The 18,165-nt window shown below is 41.5% G+C and overlaps 1 protein-coding gene across 4 annotated transcripts in view; it reads right to left on the bottom strand.

Moving 5' to 3' along the window:
- The window catches only part of LOC126272780 (protein sidekick), a 614,097-nt gene extending 611,875 nt beyond the window's left edge, over positions 1-2,222 (bottom strand). For 2 of the 4 annotated variants that reach the window (XM_049975937.1, XM_049975981.1), the window contains exon 1: positions 1,661-2,222. In XM_049975937.1, coding sequence (XP_049831894.1) covers positions 1,661-1,823 — 163 coding nt within the window. In that variant the 5' untranslated portion in view covers positions 1,824-2,222. The remainder of the gene's footprint in view (positions 1-1,660) is intronic. The other 2 variants (XM_049975945.1, XM_049975954.1) reach the window with 1 other exon arrangement.
- Between the last annotated feature and the right edge of the window lie 15,943 nt (positions 2,223-18,165).

Raw genomic sequence — 18,165 nt, 5'->3', positions numbered from 1 at the left:
TTCCGTGAACCTTGAGTAACAGCGTTCACGAAAGTGTAATCCTATTTATTACTCATACTGTATGAATCCTTGACAATAGAAAATAAGCTGTTGTGTATCAGAAGCACCAAAAACAAATACGAAGCAAGTGTAGAATTCTAAAAAACACAGTTAATTGAGCCAGGCACAGATTATTATCAACAAACGTCATAAGACTTAAATTTTTGTAACGGCTTTGGTGGTCGCACCATCCAATGTTCCGCAATAACCAGTAACATAAAAACGTGAATCAAGATTAAATCCTCCCCTAGACATATCAAAATTCTCCTCAGCTCAAATTTGTGAGGCTAAGAAAGAAGTTACTGGTAAAATGTTTATACTGTGTCGTGATAAAACAGTAAAACATACGTCAATTGCTAAATATGTCTAGAAGTACCGAGATGTCATTTTATTACAGCAAAGTTCGCCAAGACCGAAAACAACATTTTTTACGGCAGTGTCTGTCCACATAATATCATATTCGTCAATCGGGCAACAGGAAGAAAGAGCGCGTGAAAATGCTTTTAGTGAGAACCTCTTATCAATGCGTTTCACCAAATGATAGTTGGTGACAGCTGTGTGGAGATGGACTCTGCTGAGGATTTCTGTGGAGCTCCAGATACTTTTGGCAATTTTTTGCTTTCACATTTGTTGGCTACGCCAACTCACAACCAAAGTGTCACATTCCTATTGAACGTAGACCTAGACCTCGTCTGAAGAAAGGCAAACCAGCATGAAAGTGGTAAAAACAATTTATCGTAAAATGTGACTTATCGCGGTCTTTTCAGCACATATAAAAACTAATTCCTAGTAACACGTGCCGTAAACTACAACACGCTGCGCTATTTTGCTAGGCTAGCAACAGTTTCTCTGTGTGCCTCTATGTTCCCTGTGGAAAACCGCTTATTCCGGCAAGAGCCTCAGGATCCGCAGAAATGTCACTCCGCGCTAGTGTTCCAAAGCCCCAGATGGATAGTTTTTCCTTTGTTTATGGTTACATATTGCTTAATAGAATTAATTACGGGTGTAAGCAAGAACTGTTATTTAATATCAAGTCACAAACAACTCTAATCATTAATTTATGACTAGTAATATTCGTTTTGTCAGATTACTCAACACGGAACATGGTTGACATTCAGCCTTACATTGTTTGCTCTCTCAGGAGTACACGCGCCAGGCGTGCTTCACAGTGTTGCCGACGTTACTAAATTTCTTGATCTTGCTGTCCGTGATAACATTTGCCCCATATCAGCTGAAATCTATTTCCTTCACCTTTAAAAGCAATAATTTACATTTCCGTGAAAAATCTAGGTGTTGAAATTTAACTAATCAACTATCTGATAAAAATGTTTTCGCGGATCTAGCTGCCTAGCTTCCGAAGAAATGGAATTGCCCGCTTAATTATCTAACCATGGACATGCCACTGCTGCGTGGTGTTCAACAAAAGAATAACACAACGGGAATGATGATTGTTTAGCGTCCCGTCGGCGACCACAACAATAGATCACTATGGTGAAAGACGATCATGGACTTACTACATTGTCCTAAAACAACTTCCATTGTGACTCTCAGGCAGATAAAGTTTCATTAACACACACACACACACACACACACACACACAAATGTCATGAGGTGTACTTACCTGCTGCGGCTGTAGCGGAGAATGTGAACAGCAGAAGAAAACTATGCACAGCCAAAGTCCGCATTTTGATTAGTTTGTCTGCCCAATTTTTTTGCTGTAAAAGATAATCCTTTATATAGCTGCAGCCTCCGTCCGACGCTGCTTGTCGCCGACAACGAAACATTGTTTTTAATGACACGCACGCAACACTGCTGCAGCGCACATAGTTCTAGAAATTAACGTGAAAACGTGTTGCTTAACTGAGGCTACATGTAGTATAGTCTCATTACTTTATCTCACATTACACACGAATTCTTCTTCACTTTACCACCTGTTGCACACTGCGCTTCATGAGGTTTACCTACTCCAGTTAACAAATACCTCATCAGAAATCAGAATTTCTCATACTGCATTACTCTATGAGGCTAGATCTTCACAAACGGCACAATATAACTAATATTACAGTATCAGACAATCGTTTCCGAAAGAGAGCAGCACTTTCACCGACACAACACCACTCCGCTCCCCGATCTCGCAGCGGAATGTTGCAGCCGTGGTTCTTCGGCTTACCGTAGCTTGAGCACTGCGCATGCGCAGCGGCCAGCCAATCATGGTAGGGGGGCGGGTCGACTGCGTTTCCAGTTGATAGGTGCATGCAGCGTACACGCTTTTCGAACTCCAGACGACTGTTAACAAATGTTGATGTCTAAATATCGCCTGAAGACTTTCGTGGTGATGTAGAGGTAATAGATAATCTCTGTTATTTGTTTTGTGCTTAACGGTTTCATTATCTCGTCAGATGTTTTACTCACCGATACAGCATTTAACGGAAAGCACTTGTGTTCTTGAGTTCCAGGACTGGTTTGATACAGCTGTGCGCGTTCCTTAAAGCCTCTTCGTATCCGCTCTTGCAGACCACATTCATTTGAATCTTCTTAACGTACTCCTCCCTTGGTATGCCTCAGCAATTTTACCCCCCTCTCCAGCCCCCACCTCCCAAACATTTACTTCCAATACTAAATTGAAGATTCCTTGATATCTCAGAATGTGTCCTATCAACCGATTCCTTCTTTTAGTCAAGATACGCCATAAATTTCTTTTACCCTGAACTCTATTCAGTACCTCCTCATTAGCTACGTCTTCTACCTATCTAACCTCCAGTATCCTTCTGCAACACCACTATCCTCAAAAGTTGTCTGAATTGCTTGATGCTACTCTCCGTTGCTAAGCACCTTCTGTAGCACAACAGCACACGGCCACTTGACAAAAACTGAAGTGTGCTATTAAGTCTAAATGCACAGGAGCTTTGGCGGATGGCATTATTCTGCAGCAGAATAATGTTCGACCAAATGATACCAAGATCGTTTCGAGTACACTGCAGAAGTCTCGCTGGGAAGCCCTTACACATCCTCCATACAGTCCCAATCTCTCCCCATGCGACATCAATATTTTTGGAGGCCTGAAGAAAGACATTCGTCGCCATCGATTTGCTTCGGACGGAGAGGTCCCCCACGGCCTGGGATCCGCAGGCAACCGCAAACATTTTCCCATGAAGACAATGACCGTCTTGTCTCACGGTATTAAATAGTAACAGTCACGGCCTTTACTTCTGAAATAATAAGCAGTTTACTTACTCTTTTCATGTCTCCTTTTCTTCAGACTGCCTAGTATAAATCTTTAGAACCACGCAGTAGTAATTTAGGGCTGCGCAACGTGTGCTAATAATTTGGACACATTCATATGATTTGTTAAATTGTGTGAAAAATGCCCAGCAGCACTGTGGTTCGTAGTCCGAGTTATGCTGCTTCCCCCTGTGACTAGTTGTGTAAGTCAATTTATCGATCGGAGGCAGGCGAGGTCATAACGTTCCAAATAATATCATGCCTGCTGAACCACTGCGGAGTTCAAACCAACCTTTGGATTGAAAACTGCTCACTTCTGAATGATTAAATTTCACATTATTTGTAAGAAGACACAGATCTACGCTTCGTAAGTCACCTTACGGTGTGTGATAGAGGGTGCGTCTGGTACGAGTGTCTGGTCCCCCCTCCCCTGTTCTACTTGCCAACGGTGTGTGAGAAGAACAACTTTCGATAAACGTACACCTGAGCTCTTATTTATTGAATTTTCTCACCGTGGTCTTTTTGCGAGGCATATGTGGGAGGAAACAATGTTGCCCGACCCTTGTTGGAATGTACACCTCAGAATTTTAACAACGAACCTCTCCATTACACAGGTCGTCTCAATTGTAGCGTTTGCCATTGAAGTTTGTTGAGCATTTCTCTTGCTGATTGAATTATTCCAAGACGATGATGCGCGCCGCTCACCGTTGGATGTTCTCTATCTCTTCTGTCAATCCAACTTGGTGAGGGTTCCAGGCAGATGAGCAATATGCAAGAAACGGTCGAACTATTACTTATTCGTGAGTGAATTACATTTCCTTAAGACTCTTCCATTAAATCTTATCCAGTCATCTGACTTACCGAGAATTAGTTTTCTGTGACCATTCTATTTCGGATCACTGTCGCTCCGAACGCTTAATCCTTGTTATTTTACTGTTACTACTGTTTTCAGTGAAGTTTCACCAACAGTACAATCGAAAATTGGTGGACCTCTTCGCTTACTAATACGCATACGTTACATTTATTTACGTTCAGGATCAACTGCCAGTCCTTGCACAAATATAAGTAGAAATAAAGCCAAAACAATGTCTTCATACGCAAAGTCGCACATAATCTTATTTGCGCACGTAATACATACCATGAAATGACCAAAAGAGAGAATTCGAGAAATTAGAGCTACTACAGAAGTTTACCAGAATCCATTCTTCCTACGCGCAATTCGCGAATGAAACGGGGGAGCAGGAATCAGATAGTCGTACCAGAATAACCTCCCCCATAAACCATCATGTGGCTTGTGGAGTACTGATGCAGGCGTAGACTTATGGATATCTATTCTGCAGACACTTCAGACTTTCCCGTGAAGATTTCGAATATTTTTGTTGCTTTGCCGTGAATAATAATCTAGGTGATTATTTTATACTACTCGCTTGTCTGTGTCGTTAGAATTTCATTCATTTTTTTTTCACACTGGTTGCCCAACTCCTATTCTTATTACTCGAATGTTGAGTATTATTGATTCTTACCCATTATTAGCGGTCGAAAACGTCACTTTATTGCATCGAAAGCAATATGCGTAAAAATAGCCCTCCTTCAATTGTAAATATGGATATTTTATTGCAGTAGACCATGAACTTCGGGCCCTGTGAGTCTAGGAATATTACATTTGTGTCCAGGGGCGGGCAAGGGTTTTGACTCAGGCGCCACTTTGTGGAAGACAGAGATTAAAATGACAGCATACATAAAAATTCTGACTGTCTTTGTGGGCCGCATAAAAATCACTTGCGGCACGGGGCTCGCTATTTGTCCACCCTTGCATCAGACAAACACCTGTGGTACTCTTAGCCGTATATTGCTGCATGGGCGGGTGTGGGATAATGAGTTACACGCTTCCTGATTTTAGCATCGTATCTTCTCTGTCCTAAAATTTACAGTGCAATCCTGTCAGTTCGTTCGGTATTTTTTGAATTACATATCCTTTTAATATATACTACCAAAAATACTGTCACTGAGCTGAATGTTGAAATTTTTACAGAAAGTTTAAAATATTTGAGTTAGCTACCGTGGAAGTAACAAGAAAATATTGACACCTACGCTCTACTGGTTGGTAAATGTGTAGCAGAACGGATTTGTTTTTCTTTTTTTTTATGTTTAGTGTTGGCACGGTTCAGCTGAAATATCGGGAGTGAGAAAGAGCCGCCACCGCGGGAGCAGTGTGTGCAAGGCGGCCGGATATTGTCGGATCGTTAACGGAAAGTAGCTTCTTATGAAATAACAGACGTCCTTCGTCTTTCTTGGGGCATGTACCAGCCTTGCTATATTACACATTCACATGGTTCGAATAAGCACGTGTTTCCTGTATGTTTTCTTTCACAAATCCTAGACACTCCAGTATAAACTATATTTGTTGTACAGTGATTTTCCAGGCACTCCCTTTGCAGACGAGCTGTAGTTGCATCGTATCTCACCAATGAACCGACAACCCCCATCCTATTTTTCGGCAGTTAAATATGAATATGATATTACATTTCACACATCCGCAGACAGCTACTCCCAACTATTAGTATAACGACGCCGATTCCAGCTCTGGTTCGTCAGTCCTTTAACGAAAGATTGCCACACGTTTCGTTCTTTGTTGTGTGCATAAGGTCGTATTTCACAGAGTCAGCTACTGGTCCCGCCACAAGATCGAAATAAATTTAAATCTGACGACGTATATACCGGGTGATCAAAAAGTCAGTATAAACCTGAAAACTGAATAAATCACAGAATAATGTAAATAGAGAGGTACAAATTGACAGACATACTTGGAATGACACGGGGTTTTATTAGAACTAAAAGAATACAAAAGTTCAAAAAATGTTCAACAGATGGCGCTTCATCTGATCAGAATAGCAATAATTAGCATAACAAAGTAAGAGAAAACAAAGATGATGTTCTGTACAGGAAATTCTCAATATGTCCACCATCATTCCTCAACAATAGCTGTAGTCGAGGAATAATGTTGTGAACAGCACTGTAAAGCGTGTCCGGAGTTATGGTGAGGCATTGGCGTCGGATGTTGTCTTTCAGCATCGCTAGAGATGTCGGTCGATCACGATACACTTGCGATTTCAGTTAACCCCAAAGCCGATAATCGCACGGACTGAGGTCTGGGGACCTGGGAGGCCAAGCATGACGAAAGTGGCGGCTGAGCATACGATCATCACCAAACAACGCGCGCAAGAGACCTTTCAAACGTCTAGCAATACTTCGTTTTTTTTTCCTTTGGTTCTAATAAAACCCTGTGTCATTTCAAGCATGTGTGTCAATTTTTACCTCTCTATCTATATTATTCCGTGGTTTAATATGTTTTCAAATTTATACTGACTTTTTGATCACCCGGTATATAGAATAACATGATGCACCAAGTAACACAATGCGCCTATATCATCATATTCTTGGCATGATACGGAAAAGAGAGGACCAATAGGTCCGAGCAAATATGTCAGTGAGTTGGAGGAGGGCCCCTAGCGTGGTCTATTACTCGTCCTCTGTGGTCCCTGACGCGTATGTCTTGCGTGTGATTCCTGGAGTTCCCTGGCACTGGACGGAGTGAACTCCAACCCGCGAGGTCGGATGAGATGCTGCTTGAACTGAGGAGCAACAAGTATTGGCAGTGCCATTGGGCTGTGAGAAACCCTCTATTTATTTATTTAGCTGGAATATTAAACACATCTTGCTTTCTTGACAAGGAAAAATCTGTAATTTCCGTGAGAATAAAATGTATGGTCACACATGTAGCACCAGCAAAAATGTTGACAAGAAAGAGGAAAATCAAACGACGTAAAACATGAAACTCACGGGGGTGGGGTGGCGGGGAGGGGGAGCCGACTGTTCCCTAGAACCGTTACGGGACAACGGAGATTAAAGAAACAAATCACTTTAATTGTTAGAAGTTGAGAGAAGGAGACTTGGCATGTAAATTGAACACGATGCCCGATAAAAATAAGGACTCAGTATCAAAAGAACTAAGATCAAGTGGGATGTTCCAACATTATGTCAAAAAAAGAAAACACAGCCTTAAATTTTGTGTTCACATGTAAATTAGTATCAGTAATTTAATCTTATTAGTTCTGTTTTTCTGTTCGAAACGCCTAAGATCCCTTATCTCAAATCTGCAGAAGTGATTCATGAGACAGCTGTGTTAGATTCATTAACTTGTAATGAATATATCGATGACAATACAATTAATGATACTATAATAACTTTGTGATTTCTCCGTCACAGAGCCCACACATTTTTGCTATTTTATTTCGTTGGTATGTCATATGAGACAGGTGAAATACTATCAGACTTCAAGAAGAGTGTAATAATTCCAATTCAAGAAATGACACGTGCCGGCCAGAAGCGTTCGCAGAGAGGGAGGGGGGCAGCAGTGGGACCACATGCCCCTCCTGAGAATTCATTTAGTTTGGGGTATGAAAAAGGACATGGAGTTTACGACCTGAAGTACCTAGAAAATTATCTTCGACATTTCCTAAAAAATAGATAAAATGACATAAAATCATATACAAATATAATTATATATGAATAAAAATATTTTGAAAAAAAGTCTGGCGAATGTTTTGTGAAATAACATGTGTGAAACAAAAAAAATAAGTTTATATGCCAACTAGCTGTGCAGATGACGAAGAAATTGAAGAAAGATCTGATCAGATAAAAGAAATTATTCGGATAGTGAAGGGAGACGAAAATTTAGTAGTCATAGGTGACTGGAATTAAATAGTAGGAAAAGGAAGAGGAAGAAACGTAGCAGGTGAATATGGACTGGGGGTAAGAAATGAAAGAGGCAGCCGCCTCGTAGAATTTTGCACAGAGCATAACTTAATCATAGCTAACACTTGGTTCAAGAATCATAAAAGAAGGTTGCAGACATGGAAGAGGCCTGGAGATACTCGAAGGTTTCAGGTAGATTATATAATGGTAAGACAGAGATTTAGGAACCATGTTTTAAATTGTAAGACATTTCCAGGGGCAGATGTGGACTCTAACCACAATCTATTGGTTATGAACTGTAGATTAAAACTGAAGAAACTGCAAAAAGGTGGGAGTTTAAAGAGATGGGATCTGGATAAACTGACTAAACCATAGGTTGTACAGACTTTCAGGGGGGGGGGCATAAGGGAACAATTGACAGGAATGGGAAAGAAATACAATAGAAGAAGAATGGGTAGCTTTTGAAGGATGAAGTAGTGAAGGCAGCAGCGGATCAAGTAGGTAAAAAGAGGAGGGCTAGTAGAAATCCTTGGGTAACAGAAGAGATATTGAATGTAATTGATGAAAGGAGAAAATACAAAAACGCAGTAAATGAAGCAGGCAAAAAGGAATACAAACGTCTCCAAAATGAGATTGACAGGAAGTGCAAAAAGGCTAAGCAGGGATGGCTAGAGGACAAATGTAAGGAAGTAGAGGCTTATCTCACTAGGGGTAAAATAGATACTGCCTACAGGAAAATTAGAGAGACCTTTGGAGAAAAGAAAACTTGTATGAATATCAAGAGCTCAGATGGAAACCCTGTTCTAAGCAAAGAAGGGAAAGCAGAAAGATGGAAGGAGTATAGAGAGGGTCAATACAAGGGCGATGTTCATGAGGACAATATTATGGAAGTGGAAGAGGATGTAGATGAAGATGAAATGCGAGATATAATACTGCGTGATGAGTCTGAGAGAGCACTGAAAGACCTAAGTCAAAACAAGACCCCGGGAGTAGGCAACATTCCATCAGAACTGCTGACTGCCTTGGGAGAGCCAGTCCTGACAAAACTGACAGGGAGCGAAAGGCTATTTACAACTTGTACAGGAATCAAATGGCAGTTATAAGAGTCGAGGGACATGAAAGGGAAGCAGAGGTTGGGAAGGGAGTGAGACAGGGTTGTAGCCTCTCCCCGATGTTATTCAAATTGTATATTGAGCAAGCAGTAAAGGAAACAAAAGAAAAATCTGAAGTAGAAATTAAAGTCCATGGAGAAGAAATAAAAACTTTGAAGTTTGCTGATCACACAGTAATTCTCTCAGAGAGCGCAAAGGACTTCGAAGAGCAGTTGGACATGATGGGCAGTTTCTTGAAAGGAGGATATAAGATGAACACCAACAAAACCAAAACGAGGATAATGGAACACAGTGGAATTAAATCAGGTGATACTGAGGGAATTAGATTAGGAAATGAGACACTTAAAGTAGTAGATGAGTTTTGCTATTCGGAGAGCAAAATAACTGATGATGGTCTAAGTGAAGAGGATATAAAATGTAGACTGGCAATGTCAAGGAAAGCGTTTCTGAAGAAGAGAAATTTGGTAACATCAAGTATAGATTTAAGTGTCAGGAAGTCGTTTCTGTTAGTATGTGTACGGAGCGTAGCCATGAATGGAAGTGAAACATGGACGATAAATAGTTTGGACAAGAAGAGAATAGGCGCTTTCGAAATGTGTTGCTACAGAAGAATGCTGAAGATTAGATGAGCAGATCACGTAACTAATGATGAGGTATTGAACAGAATTGGGGAGAAGAGGAGTTTGTGGCACAACTTGACTAGAAGAAGGGATCGGCTGGTAGGTCATGTTCTGAGGCATCAAGGGATCACCAATTTAGTATTGGAGGGCAGTGTGGAAGGTAAAAATCGTAGAGGGAGACCAAGAGATGAATACACTAAGCAGATTCAGAAGGATGTAGGTTGCAGTAGGTACTGGGAGATGAAGAAGCTTGCACAGGATAGAGTAGCATGGAGATCTGCATCAAACCAGTCTCAGGACTGAAGACCACAACAAACAACAGTGTTACATAAATCACATCACAAAACATTTGATTGACTTTTCAATTTTTTTTATTTATTTATTTTCGAGTATCGTCCTGGAAGCACGATCTTTCTGATACCTCATTTGCTTCCCTAACGTCTTCTGTCCTTCAAATATCATAACTATGATTTGAGGGAAACCATTTTAACAGTTACGTATTACACGAATATTATTTCTTTTGCCTAAAATAGGTAGGCCGATAGGTCTTGACAAGATTAACGTTCTGACGCCTCGTTTATCCTCCTAGTTTCTGCTATGCTCAAAATGTCCTAAATTTAGTTCTTGATTCGAAAGAATCCATTTAAAAAATCAAATATCATACCAACGAAACTTTATGTAAGCAAATTGGTTGGCCTTGAGGAGACGAATTTTTTGACACTTCATTTACATAACAGCCACTCGTGAAATATATGTTTTCCTCAAATCACTAATTAAGTTGGTCTTAATTGTCCTGATTACTTTCAAGCATATAAACTATTTTTTGTAAAACTAAACGTTAGTCAATTTTACACCCCATTCATTCGCTTCCACTATTCCTTTGACAATGAAAACTGGGACAAAATCGGCTTTGTAATTTATGGGGACTCTAGTTTTCGCTCCGCCCATACTCTTGGCCAAAAAATGATCCGAGCAATGAAAAAATATACAGGGAAAAATCAACTGAAATTACAAAAAGAATAATTAATTTAAAATCTCTGTGGTTTTCTTTAACTTATTCTTTGAAGGTGTACGAAGATCTTTGTATAATCATAGATTGCAGTCTGTGACAGCCAGAGTACAGAGGTCATCAAAGATCATCTTCTGTAGGACAACACGTGCTTGTAGTGAGAAAATCTTTGTACTTTTACTGAAACAAGTGGAGACTGCATTTTAATATTTTCCTTTAGTTTCAAAAACGAATCTAAAAAATAGACACACGAATATCAGCATTTTAGAAATGGACATAACATTTGGTACAATGGGAGGAGAAATTCCGCCTTATGCATGACACCTTTTTTCTGTTTTGTTTTACCCATGCATGTTTCAGCATTTTTGTGCTATCTTCTGTGGGTTTAATTTTTATTTTTTAGTAAAATTGTTGTTACATATTAACATTTGTGTTGTTTATAACATTATGTCAAAGTTCCATTTATAGCTTAATTGGCGAATAGTGGATGTATGCATTAGTTGACATACCTTATATGATGCTATTGACCATTTATTTTGGTAGCTATTCTGCTACACAGTATACAATTGGTCATCTGCAAACAGCAAAACGTAATTTATTTTTCTGTTTGTTATGCATTTACGAACGGAAATGAGTCTGAATCACGTTTTCTGTGTGTAACTTAGTTTTGGAATTGTGGTGCGCTCTCCTGTATATGTTAACTAATGCATACATCCACTATTCGCCAATTATGCTGTAAATGGAAATTTGACATAATGTTATAAACAACACAAATGTTAATTTGTATCAACAATTTTACAGCGAAAAATGAAAATTAAACCCACTGAAGATGGCACAAAAGTGCTGAAACATGTATGGGTGAAACAAAACCGAAAAAAGGTGTCTTGCATAAGGCGGAATTTCTCATCCCACTTTCGTAGCAAGCGCAGACATAACAAGAAGATCTGCACCACAAGGTGATTATTTGGTACAATGTCAATATTTTTGTTTTAATACCCATACCTGGTACAAGATAACAACAGTAAGTGACACGTCAGTGACAATAAATAGATGAGCCATCAGTTTATTTACAATATGTGCAAATACTTTCCTGAGAAGTACGTTTTTCCAAGAGACATTTGCGTTGTTTGTCTTTGTCGATATTAAAAAAAAAATTGTTGTATTAAAAAAGGACGTTAAAACCCAATATGTAAAATGTAAAGTAAAATCTTCAAGATGAACGTTTGTATGTTATGCATTACCCGACAGGTTGTGCGTCAGTGGGAACACGGTAGTTTCCACATAAATCGATTTGAAAATCGCTGCTGAAGCGGGTAATATTGGCTCAAAAGCACAGACTTTAAGGAATGTTATCCATACGAAATTTTTAATAGTAACAAAACAACAAGCTGAGAGAATAGGGCTTACGACGGGATCAATAGAAAACTGACGGAAAACGTAAAATCTGAGAATGTAGAAACATGTTCTAAACAGTTATTATATTGTTAGCTTGTTGATGTTTATAATATTGACCAGATACTAAAAGTGCACTGTAGAAACTAAAGAAAAAAAATTCTAAATCACAAATATGGAGGAAATGTTTGGTCCCTACTGACATGAAAACCTGCAGGCATCGCTACACAATCCGAATTTCTTCCTATATACTTCACCATGCAAATAATCCTCTCCCTCTGGCCACCACAAAAACCTTTCGAATGTGTTGTCTGCGGTGGTAGAGCCTAGCCTAACGTGGGAGGACTTAACTTACAGACTGTGCAGAGGGATGGATCTATACTAAACATTATCCGGTAATTGTTATGCAGGTGCATCCACCCCAACCAATATTACCAGTTTTTGGGTCCAGCCTGTATTCCTGGGAGTACATGCTGGACCCATCCTAAGCAATATTCAAAAAATTGTTCAAATGGATCTGAGCACTATGGGACTTAACTGCTGATGTCATCAGTCCCCCAGAACTTAGAACTACTTAAACCTAAATAAACTAAGGACATCACACACATCCATGCCCGAGGCAGGATCCGAACCTGCGACCGTAGCGGTCTCGCGGTTCCAGACTGTAGCGCCTAGAACCGCACGGCCACTTCGGCCGGCCCTAAACAATATTCTCGGAGTTATCGGAGACGGATCAATTTTTCAGACGCTGTCTAGGATCACATCCAGAGTGGGTCCATTCTACACATTATCCGGGATTATTAGATCGATGGATACAACCCGTCCACTATACACGTCTCTGTGTGGGTGAATCCGGCCACTGTAGTGATGCGTGTGGATCCATATCTAATAATGTTCTCGGACGTAGCGAAATGTGAATCCAGTACCATCGACATCCTGTTCATAGCGCAGGCGGATCCACCCCACCGTACGCACATTGGAAACCGCCCCAGGACGCTGCCATCAAAGCCAGCACATTCGGTGTCAGTGGAGTGAGGGGACAGGTTGTAGAGGCCCAGCCCGGGAATCTCCTACATGAACTAGCATAACAAAGTTGTGCGTGTTTACAACAGAATAACGGCGCCCTGTTGACCCCAGATCTCGACACATGTACATGTTTTTTATCGACGGACTGTAGATACCCTTTCTGGGTTATGGGACATTTATCAGAGTTGGATGGTATAAACAGAAATAGCAGACCGTACATGGTAGGTAATATACTTATGGAAGATCGAGGCAGCAACAGGCGAAATCAGCTTCGTACACAGATCATCTCCCCGTTGCATCTCCTTACAAGCTGGAGTGGGAACCAAGTCAACATGTAGAACTGTTTCCAGACTCTGAGTATTCATCAACTGCACCGCTACACGGGTCTGCATACACGTTCTCTGATGCATCGTTGTGAGACATTGAATTGTTTCCACACTTCGATTGTTCACTGTATCCTTCGAATGCTGCACTTACAGAGTCTCAGGTAGCTACGAAAGGAGGATTACTATGCTTTCAACCATCTAGTTCGATTACTTTCATGCCTGTCCCATCTCAAATGCACGCAGGCAGGTCATCAGAAAGAAGGAAATTCGCAGGAACTTTTTAGTAGACTAATGGGTATTACATGTATAAAATCAAACCATACCTGGTTATTTTAGCAAAATGTGCATCAACATATCGAAAAAATATGGAAAAAATGACCTAAAAATCGGTAAAGAAATTACGAAATTCGACGGAAAAGACATATATATTGAGGAGAGTTACGGCAAAATGACGGGAAATTGAGGGAGAATAAGAGAGTACTACATGTCTGCTTAGCGCAGGAAAATTTTTGTACATGGGAGCGAGTGTGTGATAGCAAGAGAAATACGAGAAAAAAACAATAGAAGCACTGGGACACAGGGAAACAGTAACGTAATCATGCACAACGATAAGAGATTGAAATAGCTTGTTTAACGAGGATGACCTGCAAATGTAGAGTAATAAATTTATACATGTCAGATCACAAGCTCAGGTGCGACCACAAAGTTATCTGTAACCAACCACCTCACAGATTTTTATAAACTTTCTGTACATGTGACTATGAAAAACATTCACATCCTCCTTAGGTTAAGAGTATTGTATAAGCAGATTTGGTGCTGAATGCACAGCTACTGAATGGATCGCGTGTTCGACCATGTGCAAGACTGGCAAAGTGTTTTAAATTCTAATAGACAGTATTTACAATGTGCTTCTCTGTACTCTCTACCAATCACAACCATGTGGGCCTCCTAACATTTGCCTTACAGAACGGTTGCTGCATGGTTTCTTAAAAATCATTTTGCAATATGATTACTGAGGTGGTTGAAATGCCTACAAGTTGACTGCTGTCTTAGATGATTTCTTAGAAAGTTGTTCTTGACTTGATTTAGAACTATATTTACCTGTTATCGCTATTAGCAAACCTCTCCATACCACAGCCAACAGTGGACGTCCAACGGATATGTGACAAATCATGTCCACCAAACTGATGGGGGAAAAAAACTCTTTTGGCACACTCCTTTACAAATATACATGCTAAGTACACCATTTCCCAGTCACATTTTGGACATGAACTGAGTCATAAGTTTCATAGCTGCTTCGATTCTAAGCCACTGAGAGGGGTTTGCGAGGTACTGCAGACCCTTTGTATACTTTTGCTTGACAGTTTCATGTTCGCAGAGTTAGAGCAGCATGGTATGTAATTTCACATGTGAAACACTGCTGCATTTATCTGCTCTCTCATAAAATGCATTTTCTGTTGCTGGCGATCATTTTGTTGGACTGATGAGAGCATAGATTAATTGCTGAACAATAACTGGATGTGAGTGAGGGCGTCGTACACCTGCGGAAATCTACATTGTGCATGTACCACAGAGAATCTTTGTTTTTCTTTGGTGTATAAGAAAGTAGTTTTATCATCTTAAAGTTTGACACCGTAGTGAGTGGGATAGAAAACTTGCAGGGTGGATGTACGTCAGATGTTGTTAGAGTATTAAGAGCGTTGCATTCCGCATGACAAATGTTTCGGAAAATGCGTGGCTTTAACAGTATAGCGTGTTTAAGTCCAGAAACGTGTAGCCTTAGGACTGCATGTTTTTATGCTCTACGATCATTTTTCTCTTGCAAATAACTTATTGGTACGGACTCAAGACACTAATGCAATACTCCAGAATTGATAGAACAGTTGATTTACGTAAAATGTTTCAAACTCCATCCGTCTAGAGCTCCATCATTCATGAATCACACGTTTCTTCTAAACCGTGTGTTATATCACCATAACTGCCTCATATCTGCTATACACCGATAAGGGGTACTAACCTCCTCGACAGGCACGCATCTTGAGAGATCCTGTGCACTTGGATGGGTGCCGTGGGAAGATCGGTGCGGAACAGCCTTCGCTGAAAGGCGGTTACGAACTCGCTCGCTCTGCTCCTTCACGAGACGTGGAATGTAGCAGCTATAGTATCCTCCTGTTTCTGGTCAGTTACAAATTTTATCGGCGACAGTGGTACAGGGAGGGCCGGTGAAAGACAATGCGGGTAGATCTTTCAATCTCCGACTTTACCCTACAAATACGAGAATACTTTGTGACTCCCATCCACATAGTGGGAGATGGCAAACCAGAATAAAATCTTACCGAATTTATAAAGTGTTGCTGCTAAGGACTGTAGTTTTTGCACCTCCTCTCTGCTGATAGTCATTTACTGCACTAAGAAAGTGGCAGCCGCCCAGCAGAGACGACGCGCAGCAGCGCAGCCAGCAGCAGCAGCAGCAGTTGTCTGATAAACAGTACATTAATTTAGTCTGTGTTCTCACGTGCTTCTGCAAAGAAGTGAACTCTACATGTGAATTATACTGTATAGAATAGTGGTTAGACAGTTAATCGTAGTTTTTGCTTTTGCGTTAAATCTTATGAATATTCTTGTGTAGGGCGGCTTCCTAGTGTAAATTTTCCCATCACCAGAAACTCCGTCACGCCACTAAGTTTTAATTTTGTGCTAGTACACAGAATACAGTTTAGATCAGTGCATTATAGTTTGAATATTCGTCTCATGCAGTAACTTTTCGGTAAACAGGGTTTCTGATAACATCTTTAAATACACCAACTTCAGTAGAGAAATTTATTTCTGTTTAATAGCTTGCTGTCTCAGAGTACAGTGCGAAATCTGCACAGCAATTTTTAGTGTTACTTTATTGTCCTTTGGTATATTTTGTATACACTTCAAACTCAGTAGCGCCATTTCAGACCTTATATCTACAGTATGTGGTCAAAAATATCCGGACACCTGGCTGAAAATAACTTACAAGTTCGTAGCGGCCTCCATCGGTACTGTTGGGATTCAACATGGTGTTGACCCACCCTTAGCCTTGATGACAGCTTCCACTCTCGCAGGCATACGTTCAATCAGGTGCTGGAAGGTTTCATTGTGGAATGGCAGGTCATTCCTCACGGAGTGCTGCACTGAGGAGGGGTATCGATGTCGGTCGGTGAGCCCTCGCACGAAGTCGGCGTTCCGAAACAACCCAAATGTGTTCTGTAGGATTCAGGTCAGGACTCTGTACAGGCTAGTCCATTACAGGGATGTTACTGCCGTGTAACCACTGCGACACAGGACGTGCATTATGAACAGGTGCCCGATCTCGTTGAAAGATGCAATCGCGATATCCGAATTGCTCTTCAACAGTTGGAAGCAAGAAGGTGCTTAAAACATCAATGTAGGCCTGTGCTGTGATAGTGCCAAATAACAAGGGGTGCAAGCCCCCCTCCATGAAAAACGCGACCACACCGCAACACCACCGCCTCCTAATTTCACTGTTGACACTACACACGCTGGCAGATGACGTTCATCGGGCATTCGCCATACCCACACCCTGCCATCGGATCGCCACATTGTGTACCGTGATTCGTCATTCCACACAACGTTTTTCCACTGTTCAATCGTCCATTGTTTACGCTCCTCCACTAAGCGAGGCGTCGTTTGGCATTTACAGGCGTGATGTGTGGCTTATGTACAGCCGCTCGATCATGAAATCCAAGTTTTCTCACCTCCCGCCTAACTCTTATAGTACTTACAGTGGATCCTGATGCAGTTAGGAATTCCTGTGTGTTGGTCTGGATAGATGTCTGCCTATCATACATTACGACCTTCAACTGTCTTGTTGTGACCGGACACAACTAGAGTTGGCTAGAAGATGTTGGCTACCGCCGACAAGCTTCTAGCTAATGCTCAGAGTTGCAGTGACGTCGGAGCGCCAGTGACGAGACCTGCGACACCTTTGGCGCCACTGTAATCCCCTGGTGACCCGGACGTCATTGCAGCTTCTGATACGCAACATGTGACTGGTCCGTCCTCATGCCAAAGTGGGTGGTAGACAGTGGTGGGTTCGCGTGTCACTGGACGGAAAGCGAAAGAGGGAGCAGGGCGTGCGGCTGGCTTCCTACGTCTTAGCAACAGGTACGTGGTGCTACCCAGTGTTGATGATAACTCTGAGCCAGCACGGGATGCCTCTCCTACTGGGCCAGTGATCGATTTTCCTGCCCAATCCGGACAAGTACAGAGGGTGGGTATGCAGTGTCATTGGGAGATCCAATGTTAGGCGGGTGATGGAGCACTCAGAGAGACAGCAGGATAGGTGGGAAAGAATTCCAGCTTGCATTCGGTATGTTCGCCGGGAGTTCTCATCCGTGATGTGGAGGAGCCCCTTCCGGAGGCTATCGAGCAGACTGGGTGCAACCGGCTGCATATAATGGCACATGTCGGCACGAATGACACCTGCCGCTTGGGTTCTGAGCCCATCCTCGGCTCCTTTCGACGACTGGCTGGTTTGATGAAGGCAACTAGCAACGCACGCGGGGTACAGGCTAAGGTGTCTGTAGCATCGTACACATGGTTGATCGCGGTCCTATGGTTTGGAGCACAGAGGAAGGTCTAATCCAGGGGCTCAGACGACTCTGCGACGGGTC

The sequence above is a fragment of the Schistocerca gregaria genome, chromosome 1 (genome assembly GCF_023897955.1).
Source record: "Schistocerca gregaria isolate iqSchGreg1 chromosome 1, iqSchGreg1.2, whole genome shotgun sequence".
In the NCBI taxonomy this organism is placed as follows: domain Eukaryota; kingdom Metazoa; phylum Arthropoda; class Insecta; order Orthoptera; family Acrididae; genus Schistocerca; species Schistocerca gregaria.
The sequence above is the reverse complement of the archived record's forward strand: the minus strand, read 5'-3'. Positions and strand labels throughout refer to the sequence as shown.